General features: G+C 49.2%; 1 protein-coding gene across 1 annotated transcript in view; it reads right to left on the reverse strand.

Moving 5' to 3' along the window:
- Window positions 1–4343: 4343 nt before the first annotated feature.
- MYO1C (myosin IC) overlaps window positions 4344–24921 on the reverse strand; it is a 46131-nt gene continuing 25553 nt past the window's right edge. The window contains 31 exon segments of the mRNA XM_044004609.1: window positions 4344–5796; window positions 6309–6408; window positions 6765–6862; window positions 7360–7430; window positions 7841–7976; window positions 8512–8567; window positions 8817–8910; window positions 9642–9725; window positions 10744–10808; window positions 10811–10837; window positions 10840–10901; window positions 11375–11459; window positions 11615–11683; window positions 13204–13280; window positions 13395–13508; window positions 16081–16198; window positions 16808–16817; window positions 16819–16914; window positions 17229–17252; window positions 17254–17289; window positions 17291–17311; window positions 17766–17812; window positions 17928–18022; window positions 22176–22203; window positions 22206–22270; window positions 22712–22791; window positions 22984–23024; window positions 23027–23059; window positions 23062–23087; window positions 23847–23929; window positions 24165–24284. Coding sequence (XP_043860544.1) covers window positions 5770–5796; window positions 6309–6408; window positions 6765–6862; window positions 7360–7430; window positions 7841–7976; window positions 8512–8567; window positions 8817–8910; window positions 9642–9725; window positions 10744–10808; window positions 10811–10837; window positions 10840–10901; window positions 11375–11459; window positions 11615–11683; window positions 13204–13280; window positions 13395–13508; window positions 16081–16198; window positions 16808–16817; window positions 16819–16914; window positions 17229–17252; window positions 17254–17289; window positions 17291–17311; window positions 17766–17812; window positions 17928–18022; window positions 22176–22203; window positions 22206–22270; window positions 22712–22791; window positions 22984–23024; window positions 23027–23059; window positions 23062–23087; window positions 23847–23929; window positions 24165–24284 — 2088 coding nt within the window. The 3' untranslated portion in view covers window positions 4344–5769.

Raw genomic sequence — 24921 nt, forward strand, 5'->3', positions numbered from 1 at the left:
CCTGGAGGGAATTCTCTAATGGTGGCTTTTAGGGTTCCCTCAACTTGCCTTGGTATGAGAAAATGGGTAGTTGTCTCCTCTCAATGCGGATATAACAGTCAGTCATATTCCCCCTGACCTGTTTGTAGGACAAAGGTCTCAGATCCCCTCCTCCCCCTCAGGTTAGCAAGGTCACATGGTTCAAGGAGCCCTGGTCTCAATAAGGTCGCTCCAGAGTTGTGTCCATATAAGGAAGCATAAGGCCCACTCCTGAGTTATGCCCATATAAGGAAGAGGAGTGGGAATACTGCGTTCCTATCCGCTAGTTTTTTCGTAATGGGACCAGTGATGAAAAAGGGGAGGGTCCATTCACGTTAGGGACTAGGGTATAAAACCGGGCCTGCGAGCCCCCTTTCTAGGCTCCCACTAGCTACACACTAGGGTGCCTCCTTCTCATGAGAATGAAATAAAGAGCCTTTGTCACCTCACTGCTGAGTTCCTGAGAATTATTGAGAAGAGGATGGATTTTTCCCTCATAATGGGGTTGCTATTGGGGCAGCGCTCCATCATTGTGGTGAGTCCCTCTTTCCCAGAATCCTCCATAATCTCCCCAAGACTCATAGTACCCTACAGTAGTTTAGATTCCCCATGAAAGGTAAACATACTGTGGAACTTGAACAAACAAATCTCTTCTCATCAAACCTTCACAGTCTGAGGAACTCATTGACTTTGCTCTCCAAGAAGGATGCAAAGACCCATGTAGATTCTTATTCCTTCTCCAAGGAGCAGAATGAATCAGAAAATCTCTCTCTAGGATGTCCAATGTCTGAAATTGGTGTTACCCACAAGGCAAATCTCCAATCTGGCACTCCCCAGGACATCTCCCTTCTCGACTAGGTCTAGAATTCAAGATCCTGATGCCTACAATAGAACCCAAATCCCCTTCTTGTCTCCCTCAGAAGTTGGGATTTAAGAACAGTGTCTATGAGCTCCCTTTCAGGCTGCATGTTCTAAATCGGTGGTATCAAACTGAAATAGAAATGGGGCCCTCTAACTGTAAAGAATTAATTGTTATTTGAGGGTTTTATGACCCCATCTTTTGGCTAGAATTAAAAAAAAAAACCTCAGTGAACACACACTGGCCTCTGGGGCTCCGCAAACAGCATGGTGCTCCACCCACTCGTTGTAGCCATCGCCATGGCGCTGGCACCTCATGTCATCACCATTCCTCAATGCCTACATGGGCCTGGCAAAATTATAATGATTAGAAGCCTAGTGAGGGCAGTCATGTGACTGTCAGAGGGTCCATCCAATTGGCTGGGGGCTGTGTGTAGTCAGCCTGGGGCCTTCTGGGAAGAGGGGAGGAGATTCACCATTCTAGCTTGAAGCTGGAAGGCGACAGGACATTGCTGTGTGTTCTCAGCTGATTCCTGGAGAGTTGTGTTGTTCAGGTTGTATAATTTCCCTTTCCCCATTTTATTTCCTTTCCCTTGATCCTACTGATCCTGTTTGTGTTTTTTTAAGTTCGTTCTTGTTAAATAAATCCTGCTCTGTTTTGAGGGAGGCTGCCGGTCTCCTTCCTTGCCCCAATATTGCAGCGAGCCGCCTAGTTAACACTCCCCAATTAAAAATTGGTCCCCAGGGCAGCTAGATGGCGTAGTGAATAGAGCACCGGCCCTGGATTCAGGAGGACCTGAGTTCAAATCCAACCTCAGACACTTAACACTTACTAGCTGTGTAACCGTGGGCAAGTCACTTAACCCCAATTACCTCACCAAAAAAAAAAAAAATTGGTCCCCACATAACCCACAGATAACCCAAACTGTATCATAAACCATACATGTTCCTCTTGCCACAGCCTTCTGTTATAAATCACCATTGCTGCTCCTATTGTGGGCTAGAGTGGGGAAAACACTATTCCCTCACTCACCTTACTGAACTCTGGAAGGTAAAAGGAAAGAGCAAATCTTCAAAATCTGAGCATCTTAGAGTGTGACCAGCTTTTATAAAGTACAAAGAGGTGTGGCTGATCTTTAATCAGCCAACTTCTCTCTCTCTCTTTTTTTTTTTTTGTGGGGCAATGAAGGTTAAGTGACTTGCCCAGGGTCATGCAGCTAAAATCAGTCAATTTCTACATGCCATCAGTTTTATTTGGGGAGACTGGCCCAGACCTTTGTCATGTTTTTATTATTACTTTTTTTTTTTTTTGCCGGGGCAATGGGGATTAAGTGACTTGCCCAGGGTCACACAGCTAGTAAGTGTTAAGTGTCTGAGGCTGGATTTGAACTCAGGTACTCCTGAATCCAGGGCCAGCGCTTTAACCACTGCGCCATCTAGCTGCCCCCCTCTTTATTTTTTATTAATAAATTATCCCTAATTTTATTAACTTATCAAATTTATTGATTTATTATTAATGAACAATCAATGATCATCTATTTATTCCTTTATTTGATTATTCCCTGATAACCATTATTTTTTCTATTATCTTCCCCTATTAGAAGGTAAATTCTCAACGGCAGAACATGCATTGCTTTTGTATTTGTGTACCTAGTCTGGAGCAGTTCTGGCCTCTACAACTTGTCTCCAGCTTTTCTGCATGTAGCTGTTTACATGTTGTCTTCCTCATTAGACTGGGAGCGCTGTGGTGGCAGGGCCTGTCTTTTGTCTTTCTTTGTATCCCTAGATTTTAGTGCCTGACACATAACAGGTGCTTAATAAATGTTTGTTGACTGCCTGGCTCATAGGAAAAACTTAATAAATAGATTTTCATTCTTTCATTTGATTCATCCCTTCAATCACATTTGAATTGCATGTATTATTTCACACCTATAGTCTTCCCACCTCTGCCGGATAGGGAGGTAACTTCTCCTATCTCCTCTTTGGGGCCAGGCTTGCTTCTAATTTCACAACGTTCAGTCTTGATTTGGATGCCGTTCTTTCCCTTTACAGTATAATGTGTGGTTTTCCTGTTTCTGCTTGCTTCAGTGTATTTTGTTTTGCATCAGTGTATTTAGTTGCTCCTGTGTTTTTCTGTTCTCCACATTCATTATTTCATTTTCTTTTTTTTGCAGGGCAATGAGGGTTAAGTGACTTGTCCAGGGTCACACAGCTAGTAAGTGTCAAGTGTCTTAATCTGGATTTGAACTCAGGTCCTCCTGAAACCAGGGCCGGTGTTTCATCCACTGCACCACCTAGCTGCCCTCACGTTCATTGTTTCTTAGAGCACAACAGTTTTCCATCACCATTGATGGATTTGTTTAGCCAGTCCCCAGTCAATGGGCACCTTGCTTCTAACTCACTGTTGGCACAAAAGAGAAGTGCTGCTTGAATATTTTGGGGGTGTTCATTGATCTCCTAGGGGTATATGCCTAGCAGTGGGTTCTCTGGGTCAAAAGTTATGGATGTTTTAGTCACTTTCTTTGCATAATTCCAAAATGCTTTACAATTGGACCAACTCAGAGCTCTACCAATAATGCATTACTAACGGGCCTGTCTTTTCACAGTCTTTTTGACAGGGACTAATCCCATCTTTTGTCACTTTTGCCAACAGGCTAGAAGAAACACTTTTTTTTTTTTTTTTGGTGAGGCAATTGGAGCTAAGTGACTTGCCCGGGGTCACACAACTAGTAAGTATTAAGTGTCTGAGACTGGATTTGAACTCAGGTCCTCCTGACTCCAGGGCCCGTGCTCTATCCACTACGCCACCTAGCTGCCCCTAGGAGAAACCCTCTTAAATGAGAACTGTCCCAGAGAGTGGTGAACTCCCCATCAATGGGGCTGTTGAAGTGGAGGCTGCTTGACCAATCACTGGAGAGACTGTAGAAGGCATTGTGGTCTCAGATGAGTTGGATTCAGAATAATGGCTGACCTTCACATATGGCTTTGGCAAAGGACTTTACATATTCCGTATCATTTGAGCCGGGGTCTGGTCATAAAGCTCCTCGACTTAAGCTCCTAATGGCTTCCCCAGCCTTTAGAAAATAGAAACACCTTCCTTTGGCATGTAAGGCCTTCTACAGTGTGCCTTCAGCGCACCTTTCTAAGATGATTCTATCTTATTTCCTCTCACACATTTTATGAATCAGCCAAACTGACTGACCTCTTATTGCTGATATATAATATTCCATAGCTCCCATTTCTGCACCTTTCCTTGTGCCTGGGAAGCCTTCCCTTCTCCACTCTGCCTCCTTCCTCACTCTAAGCAGGTGTGAGATCTTCTATCTATACCCCACTGGGGTATACCCATCTCGGTGACCTGCCTCCCACTAGCCCCTCCCTTTCTGGGCCCCATCTAGGGAGAAATACCCCCAAATCCAGCTTACCTCCCGCCCTATTTCTGTTCCTTCCACAACCACAGGCAAATGTTTGCAAAAACATAATTGCTTTATTTAGTGTTGGCTGGGGTTGCGAGTGTCGGCAGTGTCCCCAGGATCCCGAGGGAGAGCACAGACTGCTTGGAGGGCCTCCTGGTCTCCTGACCCTCAGTGGGAATGGGGCATGGGGTGGAGAAGCAGCAGAGATAAGTGATACCTCCCCCTTTCCTTCTTATCCCAAAGTCATTCCTTACCCTACAGGATGAGGACGGATTTGGAGTGGGGGGGGGCAGCAAAGCTGTGATCAGAGTCACCCTGTGGACCCCAGGACCATTTTTCTCCCTTCTATTTCTAACCCAACCCTACTCTTTTTTGACTATTGATTCTGGGGTTGGGAGGGACCCCATTTTCCATTCTGTAGGGGCTTTAGAATAAGCACCATTGGGCCCCCCTAATCACAGAGTGTGAGTTAAGAGGGGAGCTTGGATGGACCCTAGAATCCCTTGGAGCGATCCTATGATCTCAGCTTTGCAGAAGAAGAGGGTGAGGCCCAGATATGAACTGATTTGCCCCATATCCTTGAGAGCCAGGCCAGCGTCCTTCCCACTGTGTTCAAGGGAGCAATGCCTCCTCTCACCTGTCACCACATCCACCCTGGTCTGTTTCAAGGGTCCCCCTACCCACCCCAGGCAGAGTTAGGAGCTTTTGGGAGCCAATTCCTCTGTGTGTGTATATGTGTTTGGGGGGAGGGGGGAAGAAAGTGCCTCAGTCCCTCTGGGAAAGAGGTCTCAGGTGGGCAGGGCCTCACTAAGGCAGAGAGGAAGAGCGGAGCAAGTGTGGGTCCCAGCCCCTTGCGGCCAGGGATGGAAGGAAACTGAGGGATGTCCCTGTGTGTGCACCTCTGGGCATGGGCAGGGATGGGGAGATGGAATGGGGTAACTGGTTCTGAGGTGGGCTGAGAGGCCAGCTGGAGCCCACCCTTCCTCCCACCTCCAGCCCTCTGATTGCTTCCTTGGTGGTGCCCCTGCCCTCCTGCAGGGCTGGTGAGGCACATCCAGTGTGTCTTAGTGGCAGGGAATGAATGGCTTTAAAAGAAATTCTCTCATACAAAGCATCAAAATGACTCAGCAGGAAAAGCCAAACTCAGGCAAAGGTCTCCTCCTGCTGGTTTGGCACTGGTCATGGGGCTCTGCCCAGGCCCCGGCATCCCTCAGCCCGCTCCTAGAATAGCTTCCCCCACATCCACTGGGAAGGGATGTGGGGGCTGGGGTATGGGCGGGGAGGAAGGGATCGGGAACAGAAGGCGGGTGCCACTTGGGCCCCCTTCAGACCCGGGATGCACCCAGTTTTCCAAGCATGGAAGTGAGAGTCTTTGGTTACCATGAAGGGGGATAGGACAGCAGCAAGCAGGTGGGCCAGTGAGCGAAGCAGGCAGGTGGAGGGGCAGGAGGAATGTCCTGACGGACGGGGTCCATCATCATCGGGAGTTCAGCCGGGGAGCGACCTGCAGAAGGGCAGCAGAGGACACTCAGGGGCAGTGTCTTCCTGCCCCCACCCCACCTAGCTACTGAGGGTGAACGAGAACTCCTTGAAGGCGAGTTTGGAAGGTGACCCCGCCACACACACTTCCCAACACCCCAACTGGAGGGTATTCAACAGCTTCCAAAGCACATCCATCCATGCTCACCCTGTGAGGTGGACAGAGCAGGAATGGCAGCCCATCTTATAAATAATGGGCAACAAGGGTCAGTGGAGGCTTGGTGATTGGCCGAGTAGTAAGTGGTAAAGTTGGGTTCTGCACCCAAGTTTTCTGATGTTCTTTCTGCTATGCTCACACTACTATGTGTGGTTCTGCATCCGCTTTTGTTCTGGGGGCTCCCATAGGGCCCCAAGCCCCCCAGTTTCAACAACTGGAAAGGCCAAACAACCAATCTAAGGTGGGCCAGGATTATGAGGGAAGGTGAGGAGGCTGTATCTGGGATGGGGGGGTCCTACATCCCATCCCACTTCACTCACCACAGCAAGGTGCCCATTCTTGGCCTTGGAGATGAGGAGCTCGGAGCCAGGGGTGAAGTCAATGATCCCATCTCTGCCTGGGCCACCAGCAAAGGTGATGCTAATGGGGAAGGAGCAGGGTTTGGTGAGATTTGAGATGGGAAAGAAACAAACAAACAAACAAAAAAACAAAGAAAGGGGGCAGCTAGGTGGCACAGTGGATGGAAGCACCAGGCCTGGATTCAGGAGGACCTGAGTTCAAATCCAGCCTCAGACACTTGACACTTACTAGCCGTGTGACCCTGGGCAAGTCTTTTAACCCTCATAGCCCCGCAAAAAACAAACAAACAAAAACACAAAGAAAGAGATTTGAGATGGGACATGCCCCCCCCCCAGTTATCCACTTCCTGTCCTTCCCCCCCACCCCCTCAAAACCCCAGCTACACAAACTCTCCCGTCCTTGAGGCCCGGGCTTACCTGCCCTGGTTGATGTTGATGCTGTTGACTCGGTCTGCGTTCAGGGCCAACTTGGTTATCGTCTCAATCACATGATCACTCTGGAGCACCACATCCCCCTAAAACACCGGGGCGGGGGCGGGGGTGGCGCAGAAAGAGAAGCTTAGCTTCTCTATCCCGGGAGCCCTGCATCTCGGCAGTCACAGCAGCCCCACCCCCAAGACCTTCAAGCTATACAGACTCCAGACAGCCCCGTATATGTTTGTGGTGGGGGAAGCCTGTACTCCAGCTTCAAGTCACAAACCATGAATCCACGGTGAGCAGGGGACGAGGGGATTATCAGGTAGAATTACAGAATGCAAACTCCTTGAGTACAGAAAGTGTTTTTGCTTTTCTTTGCCTATGCAGTGACTAGCAAACAGTAAGCACTTAATAAATGCACACCGAGCGGCTGACTGATGCTGAACGGTCAGAGGCATCCCATGGGAAGGGTCAGGTGTGTTCTCTTCCTCCCTCCCCTTCCTCCATATGTGTTGAGGAATTCTCAAAGGGGGAAGTCTCCTGAGGGGGAGGGAGGGAATGTCACAAGACTGCTCCCAGCCCTCCTCCCCCTTACCTTCTGCTTGTTGTCCTCTCTCTGCACATGTAGGACAAAAAGGCTGTCACTCAGGCTGCTGACCGAGATTCCTGGTGGCGGAGAGGTCCGGATGCTAAGAGGGCCACTCTCTCCCCACCCCATCCATCCCCACACAGGCTCCCCAAGGGAAGGGGGGCAGGGAAAGGGCTGCTCTGGTGAGCCCAGGAAGAGATGCCAAGGTACCACGAGTGAGGCCGAGAACCACCCAAGAAGGGCAATGTAATGTTAGTCCTCTGGGCTTCCTCTCCACAGACCTGGAGCTGGAAGACCCCCAGAGACCACATCCAGGGTCAACCCCCACTTCGTTGAATAGATGGGAAACAGAGACCCAAGAGGGCTGGGGATTTGTCCAAGGTCACACAAAGGCCTCTGAGGTGGGATCGGAACCCGGGTCCTCCCTGGCCTTTGCTCCTAGCCAACCTGAGGTTGGGACGTGCTGTCTGTCTGAGTGGCCCCTTACCAGTCAGGTTCGCATATTCAATCCTCTGTTTAACCTTGGCTTCCTCCACAATGACTGCAGCGCCAGGGATCAGCAGCAGCTGCCGGGCACGAGGTTTGTAGCCCTTCCGGTCATACTTCACGACAGGCACCGCATACTGAGGGAAGGGCACCGTTAGACCAATCTCTAGTGGCCCACGTGGAGATCTCCAGAACAAAAACACCTCCACATTTCTGACTCCCCTGGGTCCAATTCTCTCCGTCGGTCCCATCTGGGGGTCATTCCTATTATCCCTTCTTATTCCAAGGAGAACAGGACTTGATGAAATGACACTGAAGGTGCACACTGGGGGAGCATGCCTCCAGGGAGGGGTTGTAGTAAACAGAATGCTGGACTTTTCTGTGGTCCACCATGACCCCCCCCCCTTCTCTTCCCAGACTGTTCTTTCTCCTACCTCCACTAGAAATATTATCTCCTTATAAGTAGGGATGGTACCATTAGTTCTACTTGTATGCCCAGTGGTGAGGATATGCTTAATAAATACTCATTGATTAACTCTCCTGCTCTTCCTCTTGACTCCATTCTGAGGGCTTTTAACTGGGCTTCTGACATATCTTTGGAGTGCCACCATCAGCCCGGCTCCCACAGTCCCCTCCTCCTTCTCCCTCTGGGATTCCAAATAGGAGGCTCACCTGGATAGGCTCATGGCCTAGGGCCTGGAGCACTTTAGGGCTGATCTCATCAGCAGCTAGAAAAGACAGATAGATGAAAGATTGGAGAATTTCTAGAGGAAGTCCAGGCTGGAAGGAAATGAGGAAGGGGTGGGAGGAAGAAGAAAACCTAAGGGGAAGTGAAGTAGGAAGTTAGCCAAGGGTGATGGTGGGCAAGAGAAGTGGGGTGGGGCAGAGAAAGGGGCATTATGGGAAAGGGGGGCAGAGAAAGGGGAATTATGGGGAAGGGAAGCCCAGGATGGTGGTGGGAGGGTAGAACGTCTTACCAAGACGGGTGTTGATGAAGAGTCTGGGGACGCTCTGAGGGTAGTTGTCTTTCTTGCCCTTGAAAACCTCACTGGCCACAGCCTTCTGATGCAGCTATTGAGATAAGAGTGGGGTACTGACCAACCGCCCAACAACTCTATACCCCTGGTCCCTCGGTACATGAAGCTTCTGTTTTTCAGCTTTTGCTTTTTCATCTTCAGTGCCTAGCATACTGCCTTGCACAAAGTAGGCATTTAATAATTGCTACCATTTATATAGTCATTTAAAGTTTGCAAAGCACTTCACATTGAGCATCTCATTTTATCCTCAACAACCATGGAAGACACGTGCTATTATAATCTCTATTTCACAGATGAGTAAACTGAGGCAGGTCAAGGTAAAGTGATTTGCCCAAAGGTCATAGAGCTAGGATGTGCCTGAGATAGGATTTGAACCCAGGCCTTCCTGACTTCCAGTATATTTTGCTGCACCAATAATAATGTGCTACTGATACGAAATGCTCCGGACTCCTTTTCTTGATAAAGAAATATATTTTCTTTCTGAGATGTCAGTGGGGAAAGAGACAAAACATCACATCTGGGAGCTCTGGATTCGTCTAGATGTTCCACCTTCTCTAACCCTCCCATGTCCCCAGTACAATGGGACTCAACCTTTTTAAAGTGCTAAGAATATCCTAGAAATGCAGAATGGTTTGGAGAACATAGTGTTAGGCTTTGAGCCAGGACAATCTGGGGCCATAAACTGCCTTTGAGATCACACTGCCTTCCCTTTGGCTGATTGTGCATCTTATTCCTTGTCTCTCATCCCAAAGCAAACCAACTCACCTGCTGCTTCCATTCGGAACTGATGTTCCGGCAGTATTTCCACACCATATTCTTCATACAGAGCTCCCTCAGCTGCTCAGACGCCTGGGAGGACAAGAAGTGAGGTCAAGGGGAGCAGGAGGGAGAGGAAAGGTTGGGTAGGGGCCATAGAGAGAAGTCCCTGGGGAAAGAACCCAAAGACGGAGCCAGGGACCTCGGGCTAGTCTATGTCTCATCCATAACTCCAACCCACAATGAGGGACCGAGTTCCAATCCTGCAACTGACATTACTATTCTTCGCCTGTAAAACAAAGGGGCTGGTCTAGAACAGAGGCTAAAATATAATTGGAAAATACTTAACGAAATAAATTAAAACACAAGACGTGCCAATTTGTGGTGTTCTAAGTCAATATGTGAGGGGTCTGGTTTCTATTTGAGTCTGACACTGCTGGTCTAGAAGACCTCCAAGAACTCTTCCATCTCAAAATCAACAATCCTATGAAGTTGAGGTCAGAAGGGCCTGGATTCAAATCCTACCTTATTACTTATGGGACCTTACCAAAAAAATCACATTACGTCTTATGATCTCAGTTTTCCCATCTGTTAAGAGGTTTGAAGAAGGTACCTGAGATCCAATGTGGCTTTAAATGTTTTCAATTTCTGAACACCTTCCTCTCTAAACTTCAGTAGGCCTGCACCCCTTTCAATGCCCCTGATCTCTATGGCATGGGTGTGTTTTGTCACTCCAACTAGACTGGAAAGTCCTTGAGGTGAAGGGCTGGGCCTCAGCTTTCCTAGTGACCTCAGCGGTGCCTGGTGCAGGGTTCACTAAAGGATTATGGGTAGATTGGTTATCAGAGGAACACAGGCTCAGAGATTGAGAATTTAAGGAATCTTAAGAGGTCATTGTGAAGAAACTGAAGCCCTGGGAAGTCATAGGGCCTGATTTCTATCTTAAAGGTCATCCAGTCTAACCTTTTCACTTTAGAGATAAGGAAACAGGTAGTGACTTGCCCAGGATCACATGGCTAGTAAGTGTCTGAATTCAGAGTGGACCCCAAGCATTTCCCACCTCTCAGCCTATCACACCACCCAGCCTCTACATTGTCCAGCCTTTTCAGACCTCATGCAGGGCAGGGGGAGGGGTGGGCCACGTCTTGTCCAGCACATTTCGGGGCAGGTGCCGCGCAGATTCAGCAGGAAGGAGCACCGAACGAATCCAAGAAGAAGGCATTTTCAGGGCACCTGGGTGCCCGGCGCAGGATGAAGCCTTGGATTAGCCTTAGGGAGAGAGGAAGAGAAGTCAGCATGTTAATGAGAACAGCTACTGATGATTTTCCTCCCAAAAAACTTGGATTCAAATCCTCCTCTGACTGCTCACTTCCTGTGTAATTGTGGACAAGACATTTGTTTCCTCGGAGCCTCGGCTGGGGTTGGATTAGGGGTCTTCTCCAACCCTGTAGCTATGATTGTGTGATCCTATGTCCCAGCCCGGAGGAAGACAGCATTATACAGATGAGTAACTTGGAGACTTGCCCAAGGCTACACAGCTGGTAAAGTGACACAGCTGGGACTTAACAGCCTCCAACCCATGCTTCTTCCCAACACACAGTAACCCATTGTCATGGTGGGGCAAGTGTGGGGACCCATCACCGGTGACTCGCTCCCATTTGCTGAGATCCCTCCCAATACCTAGGGCCAACACCTCCTCTCCAGTTCCAATGGGGGACACTAGCAGGGGACCCCAGACTCACTGTCGGATCATGCCGGCAGCCCATTTCCTCTTGGCAGCTTTCCTCCGGCCCAGGGTCCCGCGCCACCATGACTGGATACAGATAGCTGTGGAGCAAGCAGTTCACTGCTCACCTTCAGTTCCCATGACCTGACCTTGGCCCCAAATGATCTGGGCCTCTGGCTTCAGGGAGCAAGACTCTGAGCCCCCTCCCTGAAGCCTCAGTGCTCCTCTCCTCTCCCCAACACCCCGATTTACCCACCTGCACACTTCACTCGTAAGAATTTCTGCCTCCAATGGTAACCCCTCCACGTTGCCTGGATCTTCGTGGCTGTGGTTTCAGAAAGTCAACGAGACAAACATTTACTCATCACTAGAATCGTCATAGAGTAAAATGAGCTTTTGCCCTGAGTCCAGAGAGCCTGGGTTCAAATCCTGCCTCAGATGTCTCCTAGTCAGGTGACCTTGGGTAAGTCACCTAATTCTCTGAGCCTCAGTTTCTTCATCTGAAGAATGAGGAAGTTGGTTCTTTTCATCTCCAAATCGATGATTCTCTTATTCTCCTAATTGCACAGGCCCATGGATCTCACCCAAACCTGTAAATCAGCTTTGTCCCTGGATTTGGAGAGTTTACCTCTAATTGAAGAGAGAGTGCGCATAGGTAACAAGGTAATGGCCAAAAGCTAGAAGAGCTAGGTGGCACCATAGTGCATAGAGCACTAGGCTGGAGTCAGGAAGACCGGAGTTAAAATCTGGCCTCAGCACTTACTAGCTGTGTGACCCTGGGCAAGTCACTTCACCCTGTTTGCCTCAGTTTCCTCATCTGTAAAATGAGCTAGAGGAGGAAAAGGCAAACCACTCTACGATCTCTGCCAAGAAAACCCCAAACAGGGTCACGAAGAGTCAGACATGACTCAAATGACTGAACAACAAAAAACCAGCCAACAAAGAGTAATTGACAGACAGCTGGCCTGGGAGTCAGGAGGATCTGGATTCAAGTTTAGCCTCAGATACAGACCAAGTCACCTCTTAGTGCCCCCGGGAGACTTACAAAAACCTCTAAGTTGCAGAGGAGGGGCTGGCTTGAGTGGAAGGAGAGAGTTTCTTAACTAGGAATTCCCAATACTAAGGATTGGGATCCTAGTGACAACATAGGTTCAGACCAAAAGAGCAAGTTCTAAATGCCTGGCATAGAGAGAGAGCAACACGACATCTTGGAAAGAATAATGGCCTTGGAAGTCAGGAGATCTGACTCCCAAGCCCCCATGGGGTTCCTAATATGTGAAATGGAGGCTAGGATACTCACACTCCCAACATCTTAAGATTGACACGGGGGAAAGCACCATAAAGTGTCATTAGTATTGACAAAAGGTGCTATGGGGGGTGGGGGGAAGAGCTACCTAGGGAGGGCCAGGGAAAGATTAGAAATCCAGAGCCAGAGGAGACCCCCGAGGCCATCTGAGAGTGACTTGCTCAAGGTCACATAGGTAATAGTCAAAAGCAAGATTTGAACCCAAGTTCTCTGACTACGGTTAGTGCTTCAGCCATTGTACCCAAGAGTTACTTGCTCATACCAACTTCCTGGAAATGTGGGGGGGGAATCGCGGCATAGCCAGAAGGGTCTCAAGAGGCTGTCTAGTTCAGCTCCCCTGTTTTACAGAGGAGAAGATGGAGGCGAAGTGAAACCATTTGCCCAAAGTCACCAACAGCAGGAATTTGAACCCAAGTCTTTTGAGTCTAGAACCAGTGCTGTGTGGAGATGGTGAGACTCGATAAAGATGGAATCCAAAGGAGACAGACCCCCAATGTCAGGATGATAGACCCACCCTGGTCCCACCCGAGGGCTCTCACCCAGGCTCTGCTTCCTCACTTCCAGAGCATCTTCTGTGGCAAAAAGCATCTTGGGAAAGCGAATGAAGATCTTGGTTCTGGAGGAGGAACCGAGGCGGACTCAGAACAGCCACGGCCACCGCCGGCCACCCTTCCCCCAACCCGTCTCCTGAAGCCCCACCATGAGGCCCCAGGGGGGGATGGTCACTCACTTGCCCAGCTTGTATTCCTCGGGCTTGTAGCCAAGGTGCTGGATCAAGACCGACACCCCATCCTGTGGTCGCCCGTCCCACGTGGGCCAGGTCTCAGGACACAAGGACTTGTACCTGCAGAGGAGGCAGAACAAGCATTGGCCTCATTCACCGATTTGGAGAGAGAAGGGGTCGTGTGTGAGTGAGCGTGTGACTGAGTGTGTGTGTGTGTGTGTGTGCATGCACACATGTGCACATGCCTTCTGTCAACACCAAATTGGACACTTCAGTTTCGGAGGGGGTCTAAGTCCTGGGTTCTGGACTCCGCCCCTGATCCTTGATTTACTTCAAAATAACCATGGAGCCAAAGGGGATGATGGGCAGGGAGGCCTGGGCTGTGGTCTCAGTGGGCTTTGCCACTTACTACCAATGGGACCCCAAGAAAGCATGGTGTAGCAGCTGGCCCAGGATTCCAGTGATGCCTTAGGTACACAGAATGCTGGATTTAGAGTCAGTAAGACCCGGGTTCAAATCCAGACTAAGATGATGACTCCCAGTGTAACCCTGGCCAAGGGACTTAACCTCTCTGGGCCTCAGCTTCTGCAGCTGTAAAATTAGGGGGTTAGACCTGTATCAGATTGTTAACTGTTGAGGGCAGCTAGGTGGTGCAGTGGATAAAGCACCAGCTCTGGATTCAGGAGGACCTGAGTTCAAATCCTGCCTCAGACACTTGACGCTTACTAGCTGTGTGACCCTGGGCAAGTCACTTAACCCCAATTGTCTCACCCCCCCCAAAAAAATTGTTAACTGTTTTAGGGACAGGAGAGGGGAGGGAGAAAAATTCAGACCCAAAATTAAAAAAAAAAAAAGGATGTTAAAAATTGTCTTAGGGGCAGCTAGGTGGCACAGTGGATAGAGCACTGGCCCTGGATTCAGGAGGACCTGAGTTCAATCTGGTCTCAGACACTTGACACTTACTAGCTGTGTGACCCTGGGGTAAGTCACTTAACCCCAATTGTCTCACCCAAAAAAAAAAAAAAGTGTCTTTACATTGGAAAAAAATAAAATACTATTTAAAAAAAATTAAGAGGTTAGCAAGCAGCCTTGGTGAGGATGGGAGACTGACCACAAGGGAAACACTGGGGGAAGAGCTTTCAGAACGTCTCTATGCATGCATGTAAACACAGAGACACATAGACATGCACACACACATCACACACAGACATACTCATACATAAACATAACACACATAGACATGCATGTAAACACATAAAACACACACACCTACCCCTACATGAACATACAAACCCACACAGAGGCATAGAGAGCTACATACTGGTATGCATCATACACATAGACACACATACATAGATGCATCCACCTACATAAGCCCTTCAACTACAGACTTGTGGAAAGCAGACTAGATTTAGATTCCAAAGACCCGGGTTTGAATCCTGACTTTGCCACTCACTACCTATGGGACAACATAGTAATAGGGAAAGAGTGGTAACTCTGGAGCTGGGTTCAAATCCTGTCTTGGCCACTTACTCTCTGTGTGACTCTGGGCAAGTCACTTGGCCTCTCTGGGGCTCAGCTAGCTCATCTGTAAAGTCGGGTCATAGACTTAATGGCTGATGTTTATATAGCACTCTAAGAACTCCAGTTCCTTTTGAATGGGGACTTCTTTATTTTTGTACCCTTTTCTGGGCAGTTAGGATAGTGTCAGGCCTCAGGTCAGGAAGACCCGAGTTCAAATCCAGCCTCAGACACTAGTTGCATGACCCTGGACAAGTCACTTGACCCTGTTTGCCTCAGTATTCTCATCTGTAAAATGAGAAGGAAATGGCAAACCACTCCAGTATCTCTGTCAAGAAAACCCCAAATGGGATCATGAAGAATGGGACACAACTGAAATACTACTGAACATGAGAGCAGCTAGGTGGTACAGTGGATAAAGCACCGGCCCTGGATTCAGGAGGACCTGAGTTCAAATCTGGCCTCAGACACTTGACACTTACTAGCTGTGTGACCCTGGGCAAGTCACTTAACCCTCATTGCCCCACCAGAAGAAGAAGGAGAGAGAAGGAGAAGGAGAAGGAAGAGGAGGGAGGAGGAGGAGGAGGAAGAGGAGGGAGGAGGAGGAGGAGGAGGAAGAGGAGGAAGGAGAGGAGGGGGAGAAGGAGAAGAAGAGAAACACTACCAAATAACCAAGATCCTTAGCACTCCAAGGTCTGCCAAATCCCTTACAAGATTGGTGCATTTGATCTTCATAACCCTGTGGCTTGGGTTGTTATTACTGCCCCCATTTTACAGAAGAGGAAACTGAGGCTCAGAGGGGTAAGTGAGTTGCCCAGGGTCATACAGCTAGTAAGAGCCAGAGGCAGGATGTGAACCCAGATCTTCTTTGACCCCAAGTCTAGCACTTTACCCACTATGCCAAGCAAGGGACCTTAAAGGCCAGCCAGTTCAACCCCCTCCTTTTCTCAAGGTTGCCAAGAAAATGGAAGAGCCGGGATTTGAACCCCGATTCTTGGTCTCCCAAATCTAGCATCTGTTCACATGGACTCTGCTCTTCCCTCCTGTCCTCCAAAGACCCTTCTAGCTCCAGATCTCTGATCCTCCATATGTGTCCTTCCCGTCCACCCCCCACCCCACGCCTCCCATGCTCCCCAAGCCACATCCTCCCATCTTTTCCAGTCCCACACACCTCTGGAGGAAGTTCTCATATTTTCGCCTATAGGCAAAGCCAGCTCTCCGCACCCGCAGATTCTCCATCAGCCCCAGATATTTCACCTGGTGTCTGATAAGCACCTCATCAAAGCGCCCTAGGGGGAGAAGGTCGCATGACTTAACTAACCATCTGGGCCTCAGTTCTCACATGGGGAAAATCAGGGTGTTGGACTAGAGGGAGGGGGTGTCTGGATAGTGACATAGACAGATCCACAATGTCTGGGCCAATCCCCCCTTCCCCTTCCCCTACAAATCTGGCCCAGTTCCAAAGGAGGGTCCCATTGGTGAGGAAATGGCTTGGGTTACTACAGATGACGACCCCCGAGATGGACTCGGCCACTAAGAAGGGTCAGGGCCAGGACTCGAAGGCAGTCCTTGGAACTCACTAAAAACCCCCTCCGATTGTCCAGTTGGAGAAGGGCCCACCCCACAAGCTGAGGGCTGCTCAGCCCTACTCAGAGCAAGTAGCCACATAGGCCAAAGGAGAAAGATGTAGGGGGAAAGCGTTTGTGCCCGTGCCCTTCAGCTCTAGAATGGGGGAAGGGAAGTCCTTCTATTCTTGGTTTCCTTCTTTAAATACTTTGGGGGCAGAGGGGCTGGGTGAGACGGTCTCTAAGCTCCCTTCCAGCTCAGACATTTGGGTGATCCTGGTCTTCCCAGGACAGTGAGGGGGGTCGGGATGTGGGGAAGGGGCCTCCCCTTACCTGGCTGTTTTGGCATCATTGGGCTGGATGCAGCGGATATAGGCAGGTTCTTTGGACATGAGGATCTCAACCAGTTGGAAAAGACTCGTCTTAAACTGTGTGGCTGCCTGCAAGTCAAGTGGACACGCATTTATGAAGCACTTACTATGCGCCAGGCATGAGTGCTATGAGCTAGAGATAGGAGGAGAGGTCAAAAGAAAGGGAAAGGCCGTGGGTTTGGGGATGGGGATGGGGAGGTCTATGGAGCCATTGGGGGAATATTGGCGGGGGGGGGCAGTGGAGGGGAAAGGATGCAGTCTGACACCACGCTGAGTCCCCGGGAGAAGGGACCCCAGCCCTGCCACAGTCCCAGAGATAGACACAAACACACACACAGAGACACACACACTCTTCCCTCTCACAGCCCCCGAAGTGCCCGCACCGTCTCCGGCCTCTTCTTGTCTGTGGAGCTCATTCCGGTCGAAGCACTGGCTCAGGATGGGGGTTTTCAGAGCTGCACATGGTCTGTGGGAAGGAAGGGACAAGATTAAGGAGGGGGTATCCCTGTGGGAGGTGGGAGAGTCTGAGCTTTCATACCCCTGCTCCAGGGGGAAGAAAAGGGTCCCCTCATTATTAGTGGAAGGCCAAGGGGTCACCCAATGACAACCTCAAGTTCACTCCCCCTCTAAGGGAAGCCCAAGCTTGGGGTGACGGTGAGTCAGGACTCTGGGACAACAGTAGAAACTGGGGGGCCGCTTGAGAGGTGAACTGTGTACCGTGAGTACATAGGGGTTTTCTGTATCTGTTTAAGAGTTCCCATGAGCCTTTATTTTATGTCCTTCCATTTTTTGCTTAGTGAAATAAAAGCTGTCCTTCACCCAATGTGAAAAGATAAAAAAAGCCCTGTCTTCATTTTTTCCCCAGCCCCAGAAGTGCCAACCTGTCTACCCTTGGGGGTGGGGGGGACAGCCCTGCTTACCTCCTTGAGGTTACGAAACAGGAGGTCATTGTTCTTGTCCAGAAACCCTGGAGAGAGGAAGAAAGGAAGCAGGGGTTGGGAGGAAAGAAGGTCAGGCAAAGGGAATGAATCAGATGGGTGGGGGGAGGGGTTATGCCACCTGGGCCCCAGCCACTCACTTACCTGTCACACTGTAGGTCACCTCTCCAGCATAGTGCAACAGCCGGAATTCACCTCGACCCAAGGATTTCCTTGTCCGCTGGTCAGCCAACTTGTGACTAGAGGGAAAAAGAACAGGCTGTGTGAAGCTGGCTCAAGGCACTGCTATTCAGAGCCTGGGGTTCCCGAGACTTCTGGTGAGATCTCTCCTGGCCAGCCCCAGTCACCAGGCCAAGATCAGAGTTGATGAATCAACAAGAACTTACTGGGTTATTTCTGATGGGTCAGGCAGCAGACATATAAAGGGGAAACAAAAGCAAACCAGCTTTCTGCCTCCCTGGAGTTGACCCACATGCATCAGTAGCTACACGGTCATGTTTGAGGCTCGGGGTGGGGAGAATAGCAAAGGTCTGTGGAATGTGCAGAAGCCGAGTCTCAAAGGAAAGTGGGGGAATCTCGGAGTGGAAACTTGGCCGCCTGGGGAGAGACACCATGCAGCAAGCCTCAAAAGAGGGAGAAATCAAAACAGAAAAGAAAGAGAAAAAAGAGCCCAGCTTGACAGTGGGCATCTAGCGAGCGGGGGGGGGAGCTAGCTTCACTTCCCAGATTTGTTACTTGTGTGGCTGGAATGAGTAATTCCATTTCACTAAGCCTCAGTTTCCCTTTCTGTAAAACAAAGGGATTAGACCAGATGACCTCTGAAAGCAAGTGTTTACACGACGCTTTGATGGGCTCTCATTTAAGCATTACAACAGGTACCTGAGGAAGACAGGGCAGATGGAACCAGGCAAGCCTCAGGGCCCAGTAATCCTGGCCTGGACCCCGGGGGAGGGCTAGGACCTCACCACCGGCTACCCCACTACCCCTCTCTGTCCTCTCTCCTTTTTTTTTTTTTTTTGCAGGGCAATGAAGGTTAAGCAACTTGCCCAGGGTCACACAGCTAGTAAGTGTCAAGTGTCTGGGGCCGAATTTGAACTCAGGTCCTCCTAACTACAGGGCCGGTGCTCTATCTACTGAGCCACCTTGCTGTCCCCTTCTCTCTCCCTCTTGTTCAAGGATGGATAATCAAATCAACACGAGCACCGCTACTGGGAAGTCTATGACCGTGGGTCGTCCTGCAGCTCCACTGGCATCCTGGGGATTCCAGGGTCTCCATCCCTCATGCTCACCTCTCCCTGATCCCTTATTCCTAGCACTATTACCCCCAAACCTCCTGTCGCCCTATTCTATTACGACTTTTTGTGGTGCCTTCTGCAGTTCCTGTTCTATTGGTTAATAAATTTGCTAACAAATATTGTTATTGTTCATTAAAATGGTTCGTGGTTAATAAACATAAAAAATTTAATTTTAGACTAAGATCCACCCATCAGAAATGGCTTGTTGGGGCAAGCTAGGTGGCATAGGTGGATAAAGCACCGGCCTTGGATTCAGGAGTTCCTGAGTTCAAATCCGGCCTTAGACACTTGACACTTACTAGCTGTGTGACCTGTGGCCAAGTCACTTAACCCCCATTGCCCTGCAAAAAACAAAACAGAAATGGCTTGTTACATTTTATCCTTCAGTTTCCATTAATGTTTTCCCCCAAGAGACTGTGTTGTGCAGGGTCAGCTTTATTTTTGCCTTGCCATCCCTAGCACTTAGATCGTGCAGACATCAGGAAGGTGCCAGATAAATAGCTGTCAAATTGATTATTAGTAGTGATCACAGCAGCAATAATCATTAAAACACCAATAGGCAGGGGCGGCTAGGTGGCGCAGTGGATAAAGGCACCGCCCTGGAATTCAGGAGTTCCCTGAGTTCAAATCTGGCCTCAGACACTTGACACTTACTGAGCTGTGTGAACTCCTCTGGGCAAGTCACTTAACCCCATTGCCTCGTAAAAAAACAAACAAAAACAAAACAAAACAAAAAAACCCACCAATACAAATCCAGGAGCACTAACAAATTTGAGGAACAGAACAAAATGAGAGACCTTTTCATTCCCATTTATGAAAAAGGTAATGCCAGACAGATTTGAAGACTACGATGATAGTAAATAATTGAATGTTGTTTGTAATAATACAATAATTTAGGACATTTTTAATTCTAGAATTAATTACCAATATAAAAAAAAAATTCGAAAAGGACATGCTTAAAACAAGTTGATCATTGGGGCAGCTGGGGTGGCACAGTGGATAGAGCACTGGCGCCTGGAATCAGGAGTACCTGAGTTCAGATCCGCTTCAGACACTAACACTTACTAGCTGTGTGAACTTGGGCAAGTCACTTAACCCCAATTGCCTCACTAAAAAAAAGAAAAAAACAACAAGTTGACCATTTAGAATCTGTCCCCTTGTTTAAAAGAACATTTTTGGGGGCAGCTAGGTACGCAGTGGATAAAGCACTGGCCTTGGGATCAGGAAGACCTGGGTTCAAATCCAACCTCAGACACTTGACACTAGCTTTGCAACCCTGGGCAAGTCACTTAACCCTCATGCCCTGCAAAAATAAATAGATAGATAGATAGATAGATAGATAGATAGATAAATAATAAATAAAAGAACATTTTGGTGTTATCAAGTAAGTATGCCCCATGTAGCCCCGTGTCCCCTTTGATGTGCTTCTTCTATGCATTTTTCATTATTTTACATTTTGTTGCCTGCCCGTCTCTTTATTTTCCAGAAAGAGGCAACTGAGGCCCCAGACAGGTGAGTGACTTGTCTACACTGGATAGAGTACTAAATCCAGAAAGCCGTGGATTCGATTCTCTCCTTTCAGTCAGGCATTGGCTAAGTACTGGGGCTACAAATAAAAAGAGGCAAAAGACAGACCCTGCCCTTAAAGATTTACAATCTAACTCTGCTGTGCAACCTAGGGGAAGTCATTAATTTCTGTGTGCAACTCCCTAGGACTTAAGTCATAGATTGGTTGTGATGAGAGTTAGTTCTCATGCTGAGAATTCCCCTTCGTGCATCTGCATTTTTCCTCGGAATGGTCACAATTAGTGCATATGATAATGATCTGTTTCTTCTGCCTAGTGTTTTCTTTATTTCAGGTTTTGTTGTCTTCCCTTATTTTTAGCAGATGAGGAAACTGAGGCAAAGGGAGGTTAAGTATATTGCCCAGAGTTACCCAACACGTTACTGGCGGGATTGGTAAGAGAAGTCAGGGGGAGCTGAACCAACAGCAATTTGGGAAGGAACAAAACAGTGTCTTCCTTGGAGAAGGGAGAGCAGACTCAGATCCATTAACTTTCTCATAAATGGGAAATGTAAATGTAAATGAAAACTTGCACTTCTCTGGGGAATCAGATTTTTTGTTGATTCTTTAAAATTCCCCTGACCTTCTACATTTTAAATTCAATTGGCCTTTGGATTCCAAGTCAGCATGAGAGTTCTTCCATTATGACTGCTTCTGTTTGTTCCCTGCTCTCTCATCTTCCCTCACCCCAGCCTGGCCTGGTGCTGACATCCTCCTTGCTTTGGAAATAGGGTTTCTCCTAGCATTTCTATAATGCTTGTTAGTATTATTATTATTTTTGCTTCAGTAGTATCTTTAGTTTTTATAACTCAACCACTTCCTGGTCTACTTAGGCGTCCCAGCTGCCACTCAGTCCTCCCTTATGATAAAGAAAAAGAGTTAAGCAAGACCAGCCAACAGAGACCTAGTCTGATGGCACATGCCACATTCTGCACCTGAAGGCCCCCACCTCTCTAAGGAGGGAGAAATATACTTCCTCATCTGTTCTCAGGGACTGAGCTTGGTCACGACAATATTTTCTTTTGCCATTCATGTGGTCCCTAGCTTCCTGGTCTTAAGACTTTTAAAGCCAATACTTCATTTCATTCTCTCCATTTCACCACATTTTACAGATGGTGAAAGTCAGGCTCACAAGAAAAACCATCCGCCCAAGGTCACCCAAGGATGAGTCGGGAGAAATGCCAGAACTGAACTCAGGGCTCCCTGCTCCCGGCCCCTGGATTATGTGCAGGTCACTTTTCCACTCTGGGGTTCCATTTCTTCTTCTGTAAAATGGGGGAGCTGGACTAAATTGTGTCTAAAATTCCTCCCCACTCTAGATCTGAGGGTGGTATTTGGAGGTGGGCAGGCAGGTTATCTGGTATAAATGCCAAGCTCATGGGACCTCATTGTTCTTGTCCAGAAATCCCGCTGAGGGGAAGAGAGGAAATGGGGTTTGGAAGGGGAAAGAGCCCATTGTAGTGTACTTGGAAGGCCGAGCCAAGAGTCATGACTGGCCCTTGAGAGAAAGCAAAGGCAGCGAGAGTGCCACACTCACTCACAAAGTGGGGGTGGTGCTTCCCGTGTCCTCAAGCTTTTCCAGGAATGTCAGGCTCTGTGGCTCCCCGGGGCGAAGGCAACTCCTCATCCTGGGGAGGGGAAAGGGGAGAGCGTCAGTAAAGGGCAGAGGAGGACAGAGGGGGGTGGGGTGGGCACATAAACAGTCATGGGCATAGACAATACGGCAAAGGAGCCACTGGGACATGGGGGAAGAAATAGAGGAGGAAATGTAGGGGGAGCATCATGGAAGACAGGGGAACCAGGGATAAAGGGATATACTTCTAATTGGAAGATACACAGGAGAGGGAGAAGGGACAAAGAGAGCCCCTTCCAGACTCAAGACAAGAGCCCAAACATCTTCCCCCACCTCCTTCGGCCCTGGTCTCTCTCCATACCAACTCGATATGTCACTCCCTGCCCTTGGCTCAATCCCAGAAAGTGCCCCCCACTCCGCCATGGAGCTTTGGGGCAACGGGAAAGGGAAAGAGGGTTGACATATCCTCGTCCACCCCCGGGTGTCAGAGCCTCACCAGATGGAGATGATTCCCTTGAACTTCTCCTCCACTAAGTCACAGATGAGCTTGTTGTTGAGATATGGCACCGGCTCCCACTATGGCCAGACAGAGACATACAGGATGCATCACCTCCCCCTCAGGGACCAGGACACACATACACCCCAAACATGTCACAGGTCACGCTGCCCACCCAGGAAAGCGAGGCTCTAACATCCCCGGACACAGTCTGGGCAGAGAAGTCAGGGCACAGATGGACCCGTAGTCAACCACTAGAGGCTCCTACTCACAGCAATCCCCTCTGCTTCGTATTCGTCGGTGCTCGACTTGAGGTAAGCGCAATGAAGAGTTGTTGCAGCTTTTCATACAGTAATTAATGCAGAATTGCTCAAAGCTAGAGGGAAAGACACCCCAAAAAAGAGATTGATGAGAGATGCAGGGGGTCTCTGAGAGTGAACAATGGAATATACTAGGGGAGATAGGGAGACCCACCAGCAGAAGGACACTAGGGAGGTCAGTGAGGGATGTTGGGGGATTACAAGAACAACCAATGAAAGATACTAGAGAGTCCATGCTGAAGGTGACCAAATGGGGACATTGTGGAACCCTGGGAAGAACTAATGGGAAATTCTGGGGGTGACCCTGAGAACAGTCAGTGGGAGATGCTGGGGGACAGGTTCAGGGAAAAGACTGGAGGGACTTAGAGAAAATAGCGTGTATGTGGAAGAGATAAGAGATGTATCAGAAAAGAGAAGAAGGGAAGGAAACGAGAAAGACAAGGATAGGGAAGGGAAGAAAAAGGGAAGGAGAGGATTAGGGAAGGAAAAAGGAAGGGGAAAGGGAAGGGGAAGGGAAGGGAAAAGGGAAGAGCAATTGGGGAAGAGGGAGGGGAAGAAACAAGGAGGAGAAGAAGGAAGGGGAAAAGGGAAGGGAAGGGCAATGAGATAAGGAAGGGGGAAGGGAAGGATTACAAAAGGGGATAAGGAAGGGGAAGAGAAGGAAAAGGGAAGCATTAGGGAGGGGAAAGGGGAAGGGGAAGGAAGGGGAAAGGGGAAAAGGGAAGGGGAAGATACAGAAAGACGGTCAAAGTCGGGGAGAAGAGAGAAAGACAAAGATAAAGGGTGGGCTGAGGGTGGGTTGCAATGGCACCAACCTGTTGTGCTGGAAAACCGCGAAGCCATAGATGTCTACCAGCCCCAGAACTGTGGTGCCTCTCCAGCTGGGGAATTCTGGGTCCTGAAGTGGAACCAAAGTCACTCACTCATTCACTGGCCAGCTCAGAGACAAGCTTCTGTGGTAAAGTTCCCCTGGCACCCTCGATGATAGAGTGCGTATATCGGACCCAGGACAAGTCCCCATTCCTCCTGATGGATTGTGGGGTGGGGGGGTGAGGAAGGTCACGGTGGGGCTTGGGTAGGTGGGAGATAGGGTAGGTAATGAGCTCAGAAGGAGGCCCCAGGACCAGCCTCACCTTGAAAGCCAGTGACCTATTGATCTTGTTGACCAGCCAGGAGAAGGTGCGGCTGTAGATGGCTTTTGCCAGGGCGTCACGGGCATAGGCAGCCTGCTCCAGGTTCAGGGGGCTCAGGAGCTGGACAAGGACGAGTGAATGATGGGTGAAGGAGGATGTGCTCCTTCCCCCGCCTTCCCCATCCCCCACCCCCCACTCTGCTCTTTCTTTTTTGGCCCAGACCTTCTGTTTTTTGGGGGAGTGAAGGATCCTCTAAGATCCTAGTCTTAAAATGGGTACTAAGAGGGAAAGCGACTTTCCCAAGGTCACATAGCTAGTATGTGTACAAGACAGGCCTTGAACCTTGGTCTCTTTCCCACTGTGAGGCCATTTCTCCACCCACTCTGCCTTGCTGTCTCTCTTCCATTCCCTCTTCTTCAACCGTATTACATGATCCCTTCCCACAATCCAGTAGGCTATAGAAAGGACTGGACTTGGTTGGGAAGCATCACCATCCATGCTTCCCCAAAGATGCTCATGGTCAGGACATCCATAGAGACACTCCATGACCAAGCAGAACTCCACCTCCCCCTGCTCCCCAACAGAGCATTTAGAAAGTGGAAGGATCCCTCAGACTGGGATCCAGGCGATCTGGCTCCAGACCCAGCTTTGGGTGTCCTTGGCTGAGCCTCAGTTGACCCCTCCCATCAGATGGGGGAGAATGAATAATTTGTTCTGGTGTGCATTACAGGGTAACCTAGGAGAATCAGGTGAGAGT

This window comes from Dromiciops gliroides, chromosome 4 (genome assembly GCF_019393635.1).
Source record: "Dromiciops gliroides isolate mDroGli1 chromosome 4, mDroGli1.pri, whole genome shotgun sequence".
NCBI lineage: Eukaryota > Metazoa > Chordata > Mammalia > Microbiotheria > Microbiotheriidae > Dromiciops > Dromiciops gliroides.